The sequence below is a fragment of the Pipra filicauda genome, unplaced genomic scaffold, assembly GCF_003945595.2.
Source record: "Pipra filicauda isolate LSUMZ 115617 unplaced genomic scaffold, ASM394559v2 scaffold5_size6683894_pilon, whole genome shotgun sequence".
Taxonomy (NCBI): Eukaryota; Metazoa; Chordata; class Aves; order Passeriformes; family Pipridae; genus Pipra; species Pipra filicauda.
In genome coordinates, this window is record NW_024104754.1 from 1,219,138 (window position 1) to 1,239,586 (window position 20,449).

Genomic DNA, 20,449 nt, shown 5'->3' on the forward strand with positions numbered 1-20,449 from the left:
GCAGGCATTTGCCATCAGGCTGTTACACAGCCTGGCATTGCTCTGACAGACTACAGGGCTGCTGTCACAAGATCCAGGATTTGGGTGTCGTGAATGAGTTCCAACTTGAAATCTGATTTTGAGAGTTTAGCCCAGCTTCTTTGAACTGTGGGAAAGGTTTTCTTCTCTAATTGTAAAACCTAAATTCACCCCCTCTTTTCTGTAATTCTTATAAGGTTCAGTTGCTAAAGAATCTAACCTGAATGTTCTGACAGATTCTGTTTCTATGAAGTTTCACTAACATGCAACAAAAATGCAGCAAGCAGCACTCAGTCGAACACTAGCACTTCTCTTTAATGATTGGATAAGGTTCTTGACTAAATATAGAATGGATGTAATCAACTTGAATAGTATCCAGTTTCAGTGTCGAAGCTGAAAAATTTATCTGTATCCTGGAACTTTAATATACCTTTCAGGGACTATCTGAAGTTCAGTGCTGTCTTCCTTTGTTCTGAAGTCAATTTTCAAATAACAGTTTAAGCTTTAGATCAAGAGGAGTGTTTTTCAAAGGTTATTTATACAAAGATCTCCTTCCAAATTCACTAAAAAAGGTCCTATGTCCTTAATTTTGCTTCTGGTTCTCTTTGTGGCTTCCTTCTGTAGTCATTACCTGCCAAAGTTATATTGTCGAATATGATACTGAAATTAAAAGACACATATTGTTAATAATACACTTATTTATCTGCACATTTCTTGCACTAATGTTAAAATTAGAGTTCTAGAAGTGTTTCCTATATAAATTTCATTTTTAAGGCTGTTGCTTAATATATTTATAATGGGATGCTTTGAAATAATTTGGCTCCAAAAAGTTTTAAAAACAGGAACATAAAACTATTTCTCAATGTTTTTCAAAAATAAGTACAAAAGTTCTGGATTAACCTGTTCTGATTATAATGTCCTAACCATAGTAATAATACTTTTAAACTGTCAGACTATCAGATGAAGGACAGAAGTCCTAACTGCATTTTAGTGCAGAACCCTGCACAGCATACAGACCTACTTGCAAGCTCTAGAATTATTAATTAGAAAAGCTGATGTAGCAAAAGCACAGGCTGCACCAGGGGGTCAGCAGGAAAGCAGCACACAGCCCCCCACATGCACATTGTGTGAAGTCAAACAAAGTTGCTCTTTGCAGTAGACAAGAATGTAACAGCTCTAATGGTACAGGTACCTAGAGCTGTCAAATATTTGGCATTTTACAAGTAAGAGATAACATAGTAATGAAATGATAATTGATGTTCTGAATGATGGTTTTAGTATGTCTCCCATTACATGCTTTTGTGACTATAAAAAAGGCTTGATGCTCATTACACAGCATGCTACCTCTGAGCTGCTCCTGAGATATTTTTCCCTCCCAAAAAAAAAGAAAAAAAAAAGAAAATACGAGGTTTGTTTGTACAGAAGTCAAGACTTCTTAAGGGTGACCCGGATGTGGGAGCGCATATTTTTTGTCCAGTTCTGGATTCTCCAAAAAGGTAATTCGTAGTCATTTCTGAGTCACATAGGTGTAATTAAATACAAGAACATTCATTTAATTTTAAAAACATAATATGGGCTAGATATATTTCTGGTTAATTGAATAATTGGTATTAAGGGGGGGATAGGGACAAGGAGCAATTATATTTAACAGAAACCAGAATTTTAAAAATGTAATAGTTTTATGGGGTGCAAAGACACGCAGTGTTGAGGACTGTAAGCACCTGAGCAGAACTCCGAGATGAAGTGGGCTGTGGCAGGTTGGTGCCTGTTGACCAGCGGTCTGGCTTTGCTGCTCTAAGTGCAGTGGTTTTCATTCTTGCTTTCACTGTGCAAAGTTGATTTCTGTCGCTTGTACCTGCTGTTGATGGGGACAGAACTCAATACTTGAACTTAGTTCTTGCTCTTGATTACAGCCTGTATCTCAGATCAAAGAGGCAATTTTTACAATTCTGAATGTGTGTGTGGTTTAATCTTGGATTTTTCAGTCCCAGAAGATTTCCTGAGAGCTTGCCTGCTATTATTCCTCAGGAGTAGGATTGTTAAGAAAATGGAGGCTTCAGCAGAGGAAAAAAATACAGCCAAGAGATCTAGTAGGATCTGGTGAATTCTCCTTCTGGAGAAACGTGGAGAGGATATATCACTATAATGCTACCTGCTCTAGAGTGGGGGGCATGAAGTATAGCAGCATTTGTGTCATGTTTAACACAAGCTCCATAGTAAGAAAATACACAAAAAGGACCACTTTTAATTATATAATAACAAATGATCTTTTAGGTGCTTAAACTGTGCTTAGAGTTTATATTCAGTGACAGTAAAAAGTTTCAAAATCCATGTCTGCGTTGATTTGTTACATAAACAAGCAATTGTTATTTCACAAATTTAATTATGTACTCAAGTCCTAGCTGTGTGTGTTTTGATATTAGATAGAAGAAAGGAGAAGCAAGGTGTTTCATTTTCCTTACCTCGTTCTCATTTCCACATATGAAGCTTGTTTAAATCCTTTGGGGAAAAAAAGAATGAATTTGACCCAGTTTTTGTGAGATGCTTATGCAAATAAAATTGTTTTGCTTGACTTCAAAGCCTGAGAGGACTTCTAAAACCCTCATTTTTGTCTACATTGTTTTAGATATATGTTACAGTTATGTTTTTGCTTAAGGAATGGTGTAAGTTATGATAGAAATTTCTTTGATCTGCCTAGATTTGAAAACAAAATAGATAATTTGGGATGGGAAATACAACCTAAAGTAAAAAGATAAAAAAGGATTGCTACCATATCTTCATTTCAGAGAATGATCACTTTTTTTCCTGTTCCAATTTTAGGAAGTCTTATTTTGTTTCTGTTGCTAGCTTCCCCAAAAAGATTTCAAAGCCTTTCTCCTGCAGCCTAGCTGTAGGAGATAATAATCCTTTAAATGTGACAAAAAATTGTAAGGATCTTTGAAAGTAAGGTAAGTTCTAAAGTGACAGCCTGCCTTTTGTCCTCCTTCTGTGTGCACGTGAGGTCCAGTACGTACTCAGGCATGTTTTACAACAAGTCTGGTATGGCTGGATCCATATCTGGAAGTGAAGGGGTAGAAACTGAAGTACACTAAATGTCCTTGTGGTGATTTCTTTGGGAACTTAACTCTTCCAGTATTTGTATGAATGTCACTTACCCCAAGTGGGTACCAGAAGAGATGGTAGGATATGCATTTGCTTACATCTACAGTAATCAGTAGCTTAACTTGTTGTAACCTTTGGACAAAATAGAATTTTGGAGTATCACCAGGTCACTTGGAGGAAGTCACTGCTGATCAGGATTAAGATAACCGTACAGAGCAGTGGAAAATTACTCGCCTTGTGCTTGTTCTGTCCACTATGGCTGCCAAGTCATTTCTGAAAGCCAGTAAATATGTTGTTCTGTATGTTTTGAGGGGTTGTTCTTTTTGTTTGCTCTTCATTTGAGAAGCAACACTTCCATAACTAGAGGCTCTGTAATCATTATATTTGCTAAAAATATCAAGTGTTTAAAAATTACTTTCTTTGTTTTACAGAACACTTCACCTGCATTATAAAAGTGCTGTTCACTTTATTGTATACTCAAGCCTTGGCAGCAATTTCTGTTAAATGTGGTGCTGAAGATAGGCTGGCATGGAAAGAGGCAGGAGCTCTGAAAAAGGTTGGTTAGTTTATTAAAAAAATTATGAAATTTTGCTTATGTATTTCTGGTAGGAATGTAACAGGTGCTTCTGCTTTCCATGTAATAATTTGCTTCTGCTTCACAGAATTCCACTGTTTTGTTTCTGGGTGTGCAATTTTTGCAAGTTTCGGTATGTGATGAGATGTAAAAGCTTCTCAATTAATATAGTTCCAAAACTGACTTTCAGATTTGAGTCTGTATCTCTGTCGTTTCAATCTTGACTTGGTTGCAATGATTTTGAGTAAGTGCAGCTTTCCTTCCTGTGAAATTGAAGCCTTCCTGGATAAACCGTGGTGGTTGCTCTGATGGACTCCTTTCCTGGAACAGCAGGCAACCTTGGTGGTGGAGAAAAAAGCTTCTTGACTTTTCCAACTCGTTTTTGCTATTTGTGGCTAGCTATATAGATTTCTCTCACTATGTGGTCTAGAGTGCTCATGTGATGAAGAGACAGAGAAGATTTGTCACTATTGTTTCATTGCCTTTTGCTTTACAAGTAAAGTGAGGGCACATCTTTCTACTTCTATGTATTTTCCATCTGTAGTAAATATTGTTTACTCCAGACACAACTTTGCATTTTCTGATAGGCTCGATTCAACTTAAAATATATAGCAAGTGTTTTTTCATTCATTCTGGTTGGTATGTTTTAGAAAATTACTTTAAAAAAAAAATTACTTGTATTAGAATTCAAATTCTGTCAAAACATGATGTATCCGTGAAGTGATTCTTTCTAGTTTTAAAGTAAGCATTTATATACTCACAGAAAAAACATGAGAAATGCAAACATTATAAAAGTGCTTTCATGTAACAGTTTAGAGTATATGTAATTCAAGTAGCAGTTCATATTTCACTTGAGCTAAATGCAGTCCCTTTCTGTAGAATTATATATATATATATTTTATACTGTATGTATCTTTGAACGTCAAAATTCATGTGTTGATCAAAGGAAATATACTTCATTGCTCTTACTTGTACAGCAACATTTTCTCCTTTTCATGACCAGTACTTTTTGGATTTCTTTTCTTATTTGCAGAATACATCCAGTGGAGAAAAATCTTGGGAAGTATTGCTGGGTCATGTGATTAGTGAGCTGTCTAAGGGGAAGATATATGAAGAAGGAGACACTGAAGAATTAGCAGTGGTATTGGCAATTTTCTGGAGAACTTAACCAGCATGTCCTCTGGAAGTATTTTGGCCTTGTTATAATGATTTTTCTCTGATCTTGCTAAAGACTTACAGTACAAGTCTTTATTTTCTAGATCAAAGCATATCCCTTTGGGACAGTTTGCCTGTGCAAATCTTTCTTTTAATAATATCAGATGTGGCCACTACTGCGTTGAGAAAGTTATTGACAAATACTTCTTATAACTATGGGGTTTAATAATATGTATGGATTTTAATCATATGCCTTTCAGAAAGATGGACAAGTGAATATTTAAGTAGAAACCCCATTTGTTGAGGGGGAAAGAAAACCTACAGAGGTCTTTCAGATTGTTAGTAAAATGCTGGCCTTTGGAATGTATGTTTGATGCAGTATAGTATGCTTAAAAATATTTGGTTCATATTGAAGTTTCTTACCTAGGAGATAACTTACCTGGGACAGAATTTAGTAATTGCTTCCTGCCCTATAGGTAAATCCGGATTCTGTAGAGCGTGATCTGCAGCAGTTCTGCCTGCCTTTCCTCAGGATCACAAGCCTTCTTCAACACCATCTTTTTGGAGTGGACTTGCCTAGTTGTCAGGTACAGAATGAGAGGGCCCCACCCAAATGTTTCAATCTAAAAGCTAGAAGTCAAAAAATGAGACACAAAGGTTTCTTTTTCATGGTATATTTTTTAAATCATATTTTATATCACTGTTATGCAGCATTTTTTGTCTTCTATAAATTTGTTTTCAATGTGGTTTTCAAAAAAATGGTACTATATTCTTAAACTTCAGCAAATTCATGCTTATTTAATTAGGTCATAGGTGCTTGTCTCCTAAAATACCAACATACTTTTTAAAACCTGTCCAGCATTTGCAGAGATGGCATAATTTTCACAGAGAATGGAATTCAGTCCTGATTTTGCTTAATGCTTGTTAATACTTGGACTTCATTCTCAGAGGCATTGCATCAGCAGACAATTATGTTTAAGTTCCATGACTAATTTAAGTAGAGTTTTCTGCGGGTCAGCTCCCTCATTTCCTTGCCTCAACATCATCTCCTCTGTAAAATAGCTACAAGCCAGTTTGGGGTGCTAAGCAGGAAAAAAATTATTGTGGAGACTGGGGCTTTCTTGTGTTATTTTTGGAGTTTGGATTTGTGGTTTTGTGGGGGTTTTGGTTTAGGGTTTTTTTTTTGGGGGGGAGGGAGGTTTGGGGTTTTTTGCTGACCATTTTTCTTGTGTTTCAAGAGTTCAGTTTGTGGTGATCCAGGAAAACCTGAACCTTCCTATGTCTCTGAACATGAGTATTAGCATCTTAGTACTAGAATATCTTTACTTTTTTCTTGAAATAGATATATTTTTAATAAACTGTTTAAAAATTCGGACTGTAGGTATTAATCTAAACTTCTCTGATTTCTTACTAAAAAGGAAGAGGAAGAATTCACAGTTCTTGCAAGCTGCCTGGGTCTGTTACCATCTTTTCAGTCAGCTCACCAGTTCACCAGTGCCTCTTGTCTCGATTGGCCAGTGCCAGCATTTGACATGATATCACAGTGGTGCTCAGAATTGGCTTCATTTGCTGATAGACATCCAGATCAAGTAAAGGTATGTAGCAAAATTACTTCTTCCAAAATAGCCTCAATGTGGAAGCAGCTACTTATTGCTTGATTCATTATGCACAGGTACTGTTGTTTTGGATAAGGATCTGAGAATGTAACTTGTGAGAGAGAAATTGTAATGAGAATTATTAGTGGATATGGGTTGAATTGGTTAAAAACAGGAAGAAGAAAACCTGTCTGGTTTTGATATGATTGCTGGACACAGAAAATTGGAATGCTATCCCTAGATGATACTAAATGTCTTCTGCACCTGTAGCCACTCAAGAACGTGTAGTAGAAACTTTGTCTTTTAAGAAAATACATATCAGAAGTTTTTCTTGCCTATTAGACATTATCAATATTTTTTCATTATCGATATTGCATTTCAGTTGCAATACTGAAAAAGATGAAAAGGATAAAAGCTTTTTAATAGTTGACTGATAAAAGATGACACATTTTCTCTGAAGGGTAAAGAAATAATACCAAGATTTGAATTAGTGCAACTGGAATAATCAGTTTTGAAATAGAAATGTTTTGACATGAGTGCATTTTTTTTTATAACAAAGTTTCATCTCAACAATTCAAGTCCCCCTCTCATAAGTTTATGGTGTCAGAGGCAAGCCAGATGCATTCTTTACTCTGCAACATGAGCTGCACCTGTGAAAATTTGAATACTCAGATTAATCTCAAAATACAGTTGCTGCCAATCTGATAGACATTTGAGATAGATTGCAGTGAAACTGATACAATTCTTTCCATGATTGAAAAGGAACCAGGTACAAATACAGTATTTCTTTTTATTTTCTTTTTTGCAAGGTAGGTTTCAAGGTCATACACTCTTCAAAAAAATTTTGCACCCTGCAGAAAAGATCCCATCTGACTGCTGTGCCCGTCAATAAAAATGACTATGTTGAAGGAAAACACATTACTGTTTAAATAAATCACAACAAACAAACAAAAAAAAAACCAACATAAAATGGACAGTGTTTATAAGAGCAAATGAGAAGAGTTAGGCTTTCAAAGCAGTATTTAGGTAGTGCCTGTCTTATCAAAACTTGTGAGTTTTGGTTATGTTCTTAATGGTCTCAAAATCTGTGTGCAACACAGTTTTGAAAAACAGGCAGATGTCTTCAGATATCATTTACAGAGCCTAACTTCAGTTCTGTTTTTGCAAGTTTAAGTCTAAATTTTATCTGGGAAACAGGTTTTATAGTCCAGGTCAGGGTTTTGAAGCAGCACGTTGATATTACTAAGCTAACAGTGTAGGGAGTGAGAGTCTTCCCTGTCGATCACTCTTAGTCCTCTTGTTTTAGCTGTGAAAATTTTTGCATTTAAAAGGTGTCACATTTATAGAAAACATCCTTGGGAAAAGGCTTGTGCCCATCCTGTTACAAAGGATGAAATGTGACTGCAGTTGGGCAGGGTGATCAGCCAGGAGCAGGTGACTATTGCAAAGTGATATTTGACTTCTAAATTTGTGAAATGCAAAAAAAAATGAGAATTTTTAAACTGCATGCTTCTTTTCTTTGGTATTTTCTTTTCTTAGAAATACAAATGCTTAAACAAATGCACATAACTGATATATTCTTATTTTATTTGTAGGCTTTGCTTATTCAGGAGCCTAAATGGGACTTGCCACGCCTCCTTCAGTTGCCTGAGAATTATAATACTATTTTCCAGTATTATCACAGAAAGACTTGTTCTGTTTGTACCAAGGTTCCTAAAGATCCTGCTGTTTGTCTAGTTTGTGGTACTTTTGTATGCTTGAAAGGACTGTGTTGCAAACAACAGAGTTACTGTGAATGTGTACTGGTAAGAGAGAGTTAATTCAAATTTTATAATTGATTGTCCCACTCATTAATAGTTTTTAATTCCATTGCTCAATTTGGATGGTTTTCTTTTCAAAATGTGTTTATATAATCATAGAATCATTTGGGTTGGAAGGGATCTTTGAAGGTCAACTAGTCTAACCCCCAGTGATACAGTTCAGTGCTTATTTCTGATGGATAGACAGACACTGGATTCTGAAGAACAATTTACTTGCATAGCAACCTATTTAACCTTTTTATAAAAGTCTTACAAAGCCATTGTGTGTTATGTTGACACATGGTTTTGATTCACAGCCAGTTGAAATTTGTTTACATTCTGATTGTTCATATATTATCTTAATTTTCCTGTTTTGTTTCCTTGCTTTCTGCATACATAGAATATCAATGTGTGATTGGATTGAGTACTTTCTGATACACCTGACCACCTACTAGTGATCTACAGACTATAAATAAATAAGTGTTGTTTTAAGGTTTTCAACTTTTTCAGCAGCAAAGTTTTCTAGTCAGCATATATCTAAGTTCTTTGAGGAGCCTGAGTTGGACAACATCTAGTGTTGTTTTTCTGCCTACAATAAAGGTTTGCTTTGACAGCTCTTCTCTTTATTCCATAGAATAGTTAGAGGAAGACAAACTTCATGGCCTTTACAGAACTGAGAGGAATTTGTTAGAGATATTCACAAATGGGGCATAAAATCAAATGAAAGAAATTTCAAAGGCATCTTGGACCATTTTGAAATTGTTTGAACTCACGTTTCTCTCTCATAATGCTAATATTGTAGGAGAAGGAGGAGTGGGCAAAATTTAGAATAGAATTTACAGTTATATTTAAGGTGTCAAGTATAGTGAAAACAGAAAGCTATGAAAACATCTATATCATTAATTAATTTTTGTTATAGTTGATTGTATTATAGCTCCTAATTGTAATAAAACCATATAGGAAGAGGGCATTTTTTAATTGCTAAAATGAATTGGTGAGTATAGATCTTTCATAGAGATGAAAGACATACTGAAAAAAGCAAGAATTATTAAAACTTGGTACTAGATTTTTAGAGACATAGACTAGATCTGTCAGAGTGGATAGAGAAAGCAAATGTTTAACAATACAGACTGTTGTAAAAGAGGTAATATTAAGTTTTTTTGAATACTTTCTCCTATTCTTGCCATCTGTGGAAAATGTTTGGTAATCCTATATAATTTTCTGTACAACAACAAATTGGAAATATTGTAGAGACTATTTTTGCTTATTTTTGTAATTCGTTTTTACATGATAACAAATATCCTCCCTTTTTGAGTAGGGAATGGCTTTTGCATACAGGTGTTGTTACGGCAGCACAAGACACAATTCTGGTTTGGAGGGAGATTTTGGGGCAGGCCATCAGTTACCAAATTAGTTCTTAGTAAATAATGTGTGCATGTTATTCGAAGCAAAACTATGTTCTGTTTTTTAAATTCTTTCTGTTATAAAGTTGACAGACACTAACAGAATCTTTTCACTCTTGCCTTTCTACACCCGTAATGTTACAGCATTCTCAAAACTGTGGAGCTGGGACAGGAATATTTCTTTTGATTAACGCATCTGTTATCATCATCATAAGAGGCCATCGGTTTTGCCTTTGGGGTTCTGTTTATCTAGATGCACATGGTGAAGAAGACAGAGATCTTAGGTAATGTTTTCATTACAAGTGTGTTTCATTGTTGCCGCCACTGTGTAGATCAACTTCATCATGTGACATGCAGTAACAGATAATAATAGATCTCTACCTTCCTTGTGTGGAAGAATGGAAAATCCCCATTTACTGAAAGTTGGACTGACTTTTTTTCCTTTGGGCTTTTGGGAGTTTTTTTGGCCTAAAGGTGGTGTAATCGTGATCTTTGAGTTACACACACCTGGCACCCAATAGACAGATTCCTCTGTTGCCATTCCCAATGACAGCCAATTGAGTCTTGCACTGGGAAACGCTTATCTTCCAAAGGTGTTGTTTGGCCTTTAATCAAACAATGCAGTTGGACTCCAGTGTTGGGAAGGAGCATAACTTTCAAAATACTCATGGCCAAGAAAACAAGTGATGGTTTCTGGATTCTGCTATCTAGTGTGAGGAAGAGAAGTCCCAGCAGTTATCCTATTAAAAGCAAAACTGAAAGCCCCTCACCAATAAAAATGCACGCTTACCCTGTGAAAAAAGTTTTATGAATACCATTTGTTGATTATATAATGAAGCATATTTCTATTTATTTGGTATATTAACCATTTGTTTTCTTCTTTTTTGATTTTTTTCCCCTCTCCAGGCGTGGTAAACCCCTCTACATATGCAAGGAAAGATACAAAGTGCTTGAGCAGCAGTGGGTGTCTCATACTTTTGATCATATCAATAAAAGATGGGGGCCACATTATAATGGCTTGTAAATCATCATCATCATCATCTACACACCATATCACTGCTGTTACCATGAATGAATGCATCGTGACTGACAATAGCTTTAACCGAATGGGAGTTTGGCTCTTTGGCGCGGGGTGAAGTGGGGTATGGGCATAAAAGGGAAATGGAACTTTGTCAACATGTGAAATCTTTGCAAAACGAGCTGTTGTTGCTACTAAAGAATGATATAATAATTGAAATTAAATCCTCAAAATGGTGTGAGCAATCTGATTGCACTCAGTAGTCCATTTTGCTTGTGTTTTTTTTAAAGCCCATTATTGTTAAGAAGCACAAATTTTACTTAGAGTTATTTAGAGGCTCCAGGGGTAGCTGTCAGGTTTTTATTTTTCTCTGCATGGAGTTGAGTTTTTAGCAATTTTTGCTGAAACTGTGTATATGTCTACTACATTTACTAAATATGTTGGATAAAATTTCTTCGCCTTTTTTGTGTTGGCTTCAGGTTTTTGCTTGATACGCATTTGTAATTAGACAGGTCTGTAAAACGATTGTGAGACTGCATGGTAACAATTGGTATGAAAGCTGAATTTTAAAGAGAATTTCACTTATAAGAGGTCTATTGAAATATTTCAGGCATTACTGAAAATGTATGCATTCTCAGGAAATTCATAATTTTTTTTCTCCATGAATAAATGAAATAGCTGTACATTAGGTTTCTTATTGCTCTTAATCTAATCCAGAACACACATTCTGTCTTCTTTTTTTCTTTTTTTTCAGAAAGGAGATTTTTTTCATATAAATTGAATAAACTTTTAGTGATAACATACAGAAACATAACATACAGAAATTGCTGTATATAGAGAATTTGTATGGTGCCCAACATAGCAGATCCCAGTTATAAGCATAACAACCATAAGCCTCCTGTCATTCCAAACCAGATGTATGTTTCAGAATGATTGGATTGGGAATGTGCAGGCTATTCTGAAAGTGAATCATAATTTTGTACCTTTGCTGTCATTTCAGGAGGTTCCTCTATACTGTATTTGTTGAAAGTAATCACTGTTCTTTCTGCTTGGTTTCCTAAACAAGGAAAAATAAATAAAGAGAAAAATCAACAGAGGTAGTAGCCTGGATGAACAACCAATGCATGTGCAGCCTCACTGGATGAATGCCAAAAGAGTTTATGCTTAGAGGACTAAGAAATTCATGAGAACAGGCATGACTGGGCTAAACCCCACAGTGTAAGTAGGTAGGAAAGACTGTAGTTAAAATACTGGTATGTAATATATTGCTACTAATGTTTTTCACAAGTGTTGGACATTCGTTGGCTATTTCATACAGTACTACCAAGCAGTTCCTGGTAGTTTTGACTTTCATAGCTTGAGTGTAAAATAAAATTTATATGTGTAAAATAAAAACATCTTATGATAAAACCACAAAGAAAAGAGTTCCCCAGTGGAAGTCATTATCTAGTGAAAAGTGTATAGGGGAAATAAAATTACTGTATAGCAATCAAGAACAGACTGAAGGAAAAGTAAGTAAATACAATGAGTTTTTCTGAATACCTGCAATTCAAAAACCCTACAATAAAGGATGCTGGTTTTTATACATACATATAAATATATATATTTCAAAAGTATTACAGTACTTCCTAAGATTAGAATTACTCTGTTTCACCGACTAAATGGCTGTCTTTTCCAAAATAGTACTTTTTTGATACTGTATTATAAGTTCTGCCTGTGATATTTTTGCATTGCTCATTATGAATATCAGGCCATTTTGTAAATGTGGTTAAAGAGCAAAAAGATTCTTTACATTGCCAGCATAACATTATTACAGGGCTCCTGAACTTGAGTACATCTGTAGTTTGAAGCTCCAGTGCTATATATACAAGAGATAATGTGTCCGAAATTTGATTACTGTGTTTTATTTAAAATGGAATGTTCTCTGGTTGTGCATATGGATGTGAAGTAAAACTATTAGCCTTAACTTTAACATCTGGGTATTTCATAGTGTTTATTATAGTACTGGTGAATTAGTCACCAGTCGATTTAAAAACAACAACAAAAAGTTACTTGGTTGAAAAATTGTACTTGAATATCCTTGCATGCTGCTAAACAAGAATTTTTATTTCCCCCATAACTTTTTTAATCCTACTTTGTTAAGCTAACCTTGAAAAATAACAGGTCCAAACTAGAGTGGTGTGTGCGTGTATTACTCAAATATTCTGGTGTGATATCCTGTATGAATGATCATTTAAATACAGTACATTACTGTAGAATCTAAATCAACCTTGATAACACATCAGAAGATTATAAAACTAGGAATACAGTAATCGGCATTGTAAGATATGTTAATAAAAGTCTACTGTCAATCTGTGTGTTCATGAATTTTTTTTCTCTCTACCTCAGTCATCCAAAATGACATTGAATTCCACCCAATAGCCAGGCAATTATTTAAATATTGAAAGCTTATGCATGCAAAATACTTTGCATAGAGAGTAAACCTGGTATGTGTTTTAATTTGTTACTTACACACAGTCATGTATTTTGTATTAGTAATTTGGATTATTTTAGTCGTAGGTATAGCACTTAAAGTGCTTAATTTTGTGCCAGCTATTACAGCATTGCTGCTGCAAAATGCTGAAGTTAAAATGTTGAGTTGAGAAACTGTACTTCTGGGATTACTGTGCTTGATCTTTTCTGTCAGATCTGTTTCTGGAATAACTATTTCTTTGATGAATGTACATATTTATGTATTAAATTTTTCCTTTTCTTTTGACCTTTGAGAAATTTGGTGAAACAGTTGTCTTTTTGATCTTGACCTATGGATAACAGCATCTGTCACCATCAATGGTGGCCTGAAATTGTCAGTGAATATTTTCATCATCCCTGCAATAGGAATCTTGCATAACTCACAGTATTTCACAAGGAAATTACATTTTTTCTTTTAAAACAGGATATTTTCCTGCAGTATCCAACAAATGTTCTTTCAGAGTCCCATGAGATCAGTTTCTGTTGTGTGTATAGTTGCCAGAGGAGGCTGAGTTTTGTGCTGATCTTCATAGGATTTAGATCTAATTTTCATTTAACCCAGATTCTGCAGTCCTGCTTTTTGCTTTCTTTTCTCAGAGGTGGGGGTAGTGATAAATGAAGCCTGCCTGAGCATTAGCATGGATAAGAATGAAATTATGCTGTTTGCAAAGTAAGAAACCTACAGGAATGAGCTGACCCAGTATGTGGAGGTTCACTGCTGTGAATTATCAGGATATGAGGAAGTGCACTTAATGAGAGGAGGCTGTCTCTGTGTGACAGTTTGTGTTGTTTGTTTGAGTGAGATTGCTCACTGCAGTCAGTGAGATCCACACTGCTGGGCTGAAGGCCACGCTGCATGAATGTCCTTTTGGGAGGGCGCAGTGCCTGAAGTCCCTACTCACGTGTTTTCTCAGATGCACAGTTGTTTCCCTGCAAATTCTCTTACTCTGAGAAGAGTTCCAGCTCCTGCAAGTTCAGCCTTGTGACTTCCCCAGCCTCTTCTCCTCCTGCAATGTCCTTTCGCTGCACTTGTCATCGTGCTCGGTTGTGTGAGGTTATCAGTTGCTGCAAATTGATGTCCTTAAGCAGGAAAAGCATATTCTCTGTGAAGTCAAACACTTCATGAATTCTTAGCTGTAGAGATGGGCCAGAGTATTTTACCAAATTAAAAGTCCTTTTAATTGATAAGTTTTAACTTTTTCTATTATTCACTGTATCATTTGTACTTTCCTACCACTAACAATTCAGGAGATTTAATGCCATATGCTTTAAATATTGCAATTCTATGAAATACTACTGAGAAAGCAAAAGTTAATCTTGTTAAATAAATGATAGTTTCAAAATGCTACCCTTACTACCCTAAAACATGTCTTTCACGATGTATGCTTTTGCATGGTACAGGAAAATATGGGGAAAAAATCCCACTCTTTTGAAAAACATTTTAAATTTAGCTCTGAGTTCCAGTTAAAATGTCTCAAAATGAGCTTTTCTTAAAGTACCATTATGTGCAAAGCCATTTCCTGTAATTCTGTCACTTGATGTAGAGCAGGCTGGTCTGAATTTGTGAAAATTGGGAGCTGGTTCTGTGGAAACCCCTCACATCACTGAATGATTTACTACCCAATAAACAACTTATTATTCCTTTTGTCTTTATCCCTTGTATGTACCACATGGATGCCTCACCTTTCCATTTCCACTGAGTATGGAAACAGTGTTTGAAGAACTGCAGCTAATGGGTTTCTTTTTCCTTCTTCCATTACCTGCTGTCATGGAGCAGGACTTTTCTGGAAGAAAACTTTTCCTGTGAAATCAAACTCCGTCAGGCAATTTCTTATGCTGCCCATAATGTCTGTGTTAATTGAGCTACTGGAATTGCTTACATCACTTGTTATTTAATACATTTCCTATCATAGGATGGCTTGTTACTACTGAATTTTTTAAGAATTTTGATTGAAATCAGTTATGCTGAGCTTATTCCTCATGGTTGGATTTTTTTTTTATTTTTAATGTTTGAACAAAAAAAAAAAAGCAAAATACCTTTCAGAGATTAGAACTGGAAAAAAACAAGTAATCTCCATGCCCAACACTTAGAAAAACTATTGTTACAATATTTACTGTCTCTATACTATGGCCTTAAATCTGGTGACCAAATGTGTATGGGTCCCATTTTAATGTAGAACGGAACTGAAGCATTTGCCAAATCAGAACAACATGTTCTCGGGCATTACTTGTTCAGTACTGGCAAATACCTAAAGCAGATAATGAGCCTTTGCCTGTTTTTTAGTTGACAGGGAATATTCTTTGCACCTGGCTGTTGAAGCCACTAAGTCTGTTTGCTGTGAGAAGTGTTATTTTCTTTGTTTCTTTGAAAAGCTGGAGCTCTCTTCTTTCATGCCTTTGTTGTCTCCATGTTGTATATGCAACTACTTTGTTTCGCTAGTATTGCACAACAAAAGAAGCCTAAACCAGCTGGAGAGTCCTCTGCAACTGTACAGCAATACTTTTCAAATAAGATTGCATTTTCTCAGAGTACTTCATGCAGAGATAGCCAGGGGGTACAGCTTGAAAACTAGTTTGTAGAGACTGTGGCTGCTTTCTTGCTCTATATTGCTGGTCATTTTAGATTTGTTACGCATAATTTGAAAACTTAAAACTAACTTTGCATTTTTTCAAAGTATCTCCACAGACCTTAAGAGATACTGTCTGTGTTCTAGGACAATTTTCTGTTGTTCTCGAGAGAGTTTAGTGTGGAGCTGCTGTTTTAATCTCAGCTCTGCAACGAGGTATTTGGTGAGAACTGCTCATGTAAACGAGACATGCAGGTTTTGTTAAACTAAGCTTTTCAGGGCAGCTGAAGAAAATGTTAATAATTGTTTCATTTAGGTTCTCTAGCTGTCTGCTTTATCCTGTTGGTTTTGTCTCAACTTTTGTAAGCTCCTTTAAGACAGGGAACACCTCATGTTTGGATCAGTAAGTAAATCTTAAGTGCTGCTCTAATGTTAGATCAACTGGTGTTAGAGCAAATCCAGGTAGTAGGATCTTCATCATCAAAGAAATATATATGTGCACACAAGACTTAAGTGAGATAGAGTCCTTTTCATGCTTTCTGCATGTTTTCAGACTTTGCTTCCTTTAACCTCAAATGTTCCTTGTCACACAGATATGTTGGCAGTAATCAAAATCAACAGGAAATTTAAATGGGGTTGTTTCTCATAGTCAGCCGTGACTCTGGGCATAATAATCCCTCCTCAGTATCTCTACATCATCTTTTTTTGTCCTGCCAGAAGCTGCTTTCTCAAGAAACAAATACTTTCTGAGCATTAAAGAGGCTTATTGCCTTTCGTGAGTCTAGTGCAGTATTTGTACAATTGATACTTCCCAGCAGATGACTGATGTAATTCAAATAACCTTCAAATAACCTGGTTACTCAGAAATGGCTCCTACTTCCACTTTAACCTTACTTGGATTGGGTATTTTTAGTTAAATAATAGCAAGATTTCATACAGAAAATTTTCCTTATACAAGGAAAAGAGTATTTTAAAAAAATTAGAAGGGTGCTGTTTTAGCAACCCTTATTTCACAGACTGGTATTCTTTCTGGTTTAATTCTGGGCAAAATTAGGACCTACTAATCAGATTATTGCATATAATTTTACAATTCTTATCTGTCTAAAGAAACAAGTAAGAAATCCAAAGCAATCTGAAGCTAAGGTACTGAGTGACGCTGCTCTTCCGTGGGAGGATATTTCCAAGAATGCGGCAATACATTTTTTTCACTCAATGGTGCAGAGCTGTGTTGCATCTTGTCCTCAGAAAAATGTCAAAAGACATGTTAACGTGTGTGAATACCAACAAGGTGGTTCCCCTAGCAACAATAAATAGCCCACTCAAGTGATTTACCCGTGTAAGTGTGTGGCAGGAAAGATGGATTTTGAACACTAAGGGAACTCATTACATGTAAGAAGAAAAACAGCAAATCATAAAATAGAATCATCCTAGCCAGCATTGCTGTTTATTAGAATTGTATGCAGCATAATTATAGGGAATTTGCATAAGATATCCTTAATATGAAATATCATCTCATTTTACTCTTTCCTTCTACAGCTTTTAATTTTCTGCACTATGGGGGGGGGGGGGGAAGGTTGTATCTGGGAAGAGATAAGGAGAAGGCTTTGGTTCTTTGGATAAGCTCATCTTCCAAACTTATTATTATGTCCTACATACTTACTCAGACCTAGCATTTGAGTGATACAGGCCATTCAGTGGTTCAGATAAATGCATAGGTTTAAACATAATAACAGGCACATGGTATGATTCTTAGGGATGTTCCACACAGAGCTAAGAGTTGGACTCTATGATCTCTGTGGGTCCCTTCCAACTCAGAATATTCTGTGATAATAATAATTTTAAAATAATAATTAGCTATGGGATGTACAAAGCAAGAGTAAGGATTACTCTAGGGAGCATCACACTCCAGCTCTGCAGAATAAAGAGTAAGTTGATGATATATGGGTAACCAGACTTGTGTTATGGAAGAGCTGTACACAAGGTACCACTAACTGGTGCACATCACTTGCTAGACTCTGTGTGGCTCTTTCTCTTGGAATTAGTATCTAGAGTATACAATGCATAGGCTCTTCTGTGTGTATTTTTGTTGTTGGCTTTTAAGTCCTTTGAGTCACCTTTCTTCTGGAGTTTGGAGCTGGGAATGAATCCAATATAATTCCAACTCCCTGTGGTTCAGCAATGCTATTTACATTTCAGTGCTATCGCTACATCAGGCATTCTATCTCCCCCCTTCTGTTTCCAGGCGTCTGCCTGAGGTCTGCAGTTTGTGCTTATGATTTGTAAGGGCTGGACCGTGGTTATGTACCTCGCACTTTAGTCTTGGCTAGCACTGTTATATTGTTGCACTGCTGCTCTGCTCTTTCCCAGCGGTAGTGTAATTATTCTTTAATGCTGCCCTGCTACCTACACAGTTTTGCTGAACTTCTCTAGTCCTTATCTGAGTATTCTGCAGCTGCTGGCTTCTTCTTTAAATCATCTTCGAATATATGCATAAAGCTCCAATATTCTTCTCATTGCTTCCTTTGATTTCAGAGGCAGTGGAACCCACTCTTATGTTAACATTGCTGGTATTTAATTTCCTTCATTGCTGAACAATTTTTGAATGGAAGTTTTCTCTCCTTTTCAGTCCCCTTTGCTGTTTTTTGTTCTATCCATACTGTAAAACTCCTCGGTTGCTTTGCCCTTGCTGTCCTCAGTATTCAGGTAATGCAGTAGTTTTGTATTCAGGATTTTTCTACTAGTGCAAGAGAAGGAAACTAGATGTCTCAGCTAGAGCAGTGGTGTTTGTATGCGCAGAAACATTAAAGCTAGAAGCTGTCATTTCAGATGTCAGTCTAAAAACCTAACTGCAATAAGACCTTGGCTACCAAACCCCTTACACACAGTCTGTTTTATTCAAGATGGTGGCAACCCTTAAATAAGGTGCATTTGCATTTATTTAAAAGCTAAGAAAGGAAAACCAGAGCAGCACCTATGTGACCTGGTAGCACAAGACAATATGAAACAATACACCATAACTTGGATACTTAGAGTTCACAGTGCTGTATCTATATTTGCATACAAATATAGATAAATTCAAAACTGCCTGAAGATTTTCACGAAAGTAGTATGCATTTCAGCAGTGTCCTTAAATTCTCCAGCAACTGTTTTTTCCCTTCCAGCAAACCTGTTTAGTATTATTACATTGAATTCTGATTCACCCGTGTTTATGATGTGTGCAGCTTAATGCAATCATGCATTCTTGTAATCATAAGTCCATCTCCGGACAAAGAAGAATGCACACAGGATGAACAGGTATTTTAAAAGCATGAAGTCCTCCAACTTTTAAAGGAATTTACTGTAGTGAATGTTTGTGTATATCCATTTAAATAAAGAGATTTTAAGATTTCAAATCAGGGTAAGACAGTGCATCTCAACTTTTAATTACAGATAGAGTAGGTTACTTTATAATGTGTTTTAAGAATAAAATCCCTCTATTTATAACATGTTGTTACATGTTTCTCTATAAGTCAGTATTGTATGACAATTTAAACAGGAGCAGATTCCCCAAAAAACCTACTTAATGTTCAGCCACTGAACGCTTTCACAGAATACACTTTGGATAAGCTCATCAGTTAAATACTGTAGACTATTTACTGCCTATGAAATATTTTGTTTCCATTCAATTCTTGAGGCTATAGCATTTTATAACATGTCATTTAATAATAGCTTTTCACCTTCTGGCATCTACCATGGCCATATAAATGACAAATTATTTAATTTTCAAATGCATTCTAAGAGTAGGAATGGCTTGCATTAGTGCAGCCATTGTATAATGGGTCTGTCTTTACTGCACATGTAATCAGAAGCACTACAACAATTAAGAATTGTTTTTTCTACCTGAGATTTGCAAGCAGTGATAAAAATTAATAGCTGTACTTAAATATAGCTTGTTTTGGTTTGGCTTCAGAATAAGCAATGTTCATGTAAATTGTAGTTTAGGATGGACAACACTTCCCATGACTGCAAACAGTAACATTAACCTTTATAACATTACAAAAATGAAAGGATTATGTGCTTTGGTATTTATTCCTGCTGAAATTGAGAAGTTAAGCTAAGGGGGGTTGGGTTGTGTTTGGGTTGTGTTGGGTTTTTTTTAATCTTAAATTGCAATAAATTAGCTGCCTTTTCAAATTCCCCATTATGGTATTTCTGCAATCTAGGGATGACTCTACTGGCAAGTTGTGAGTTTCAGTTGTACTTGCAAAGCCACTGCAATGAAAATTGCTGCACCATGGAAGACTGTTGTGTGTTTGGAAATCCAGTGTGGGATATGAAGTCTATAACCATACCACTTGTGTAGCTCCAACAGTTTCGTTACCCATTGTGACTGTACCCTGACTGTAAACAAGGTATGTTGAACAGGCTGGCAGGGTCTGGAAAAGCAATTCTAGATGGACTGCAAGGACCTAGTGAAAAGGGGGAAATAAACCATCAGCATCAGAGCAAAACAAGTAGGTACAGGGAGATAAATAAAGCAGATTAAAATATGAGGTTTTGTAACAGAACTCCCGAGCCAAAATCATTTAGTGATAACTGAGGAAATTCCAGTGGTTCAAAAATCAACATAAGAATCTGTGAGAAATCTGGGAATATGCAGAGCTTCTAGATTCTGATTATCAAAGAATTCTTGGGTATCCTGAGAAATACATGCAGAACTTTACATGT

The 20,449-nt window shown here is 35.9% G+C and overlaps 1 protein-coding gene and 1 long non-coding RNA gene across 7 annotated transcripts in view; one reads left to right on the forward strand and one right to left on the reverse strand.

Annotated features, from left to right (window-relative positions):
- UBR3 (ubiquitin protein ligase E3 component n-recognin 3) overlaps positions 1-13,015 on the forward strand; it is a 103,648-nt gene extending 90,633 nt beyond the window's left edge. For all 6 annotated transcript variants that reach the window (XM_027733546.2, XM_027733547.2, XM_027733548.2 and 3 more), the window contains 7 exons: positions 3,552-3,676; positions 4,728-4,835; positions 5,326-5,436; positions 6,268-6,444; positions 8,040-8,249; positions 9,791-9,930; positions 10,553-13,015. In XM_027733546.2, the coding sequence (XP_027589347.1) occupies positions 3,552-3,676; positions 4,728-4,835; positions 5,326-5,436; positions 6,268-6,444; positions 8,040-8,249; positions 9,791-9,930; positions 10,553-10,670 (989 nt within the window). In that variant the 3' untranslated portion in view covers positions 10,671-13,015. The remainder of the gene's footprint in view (positions 1-3,551; positions 3,677-4,727; positions 4,836-5,325; positions 5,437-6,267; positions 6,445-8,039; positions 8,250-9,790; positions 9,931-10,552) is intronic.
- Positions 309-15,224, reverse strand: LOC113994483. The gene is made up of 4 exons (XR_005566025.1): positions 14,122-15,224; positions 11,648-11,721; positions 5,289-5,479; positions 309-678 (listed from the first exon to the last, which is right to left on the reverse strand). It is a non-coding gene; the product is annotated as an uncharacterized LOC113994483 (long non-coding RNA).
- Positions 15,225-20,449: the final 5,225 nt, after the last annotated feature.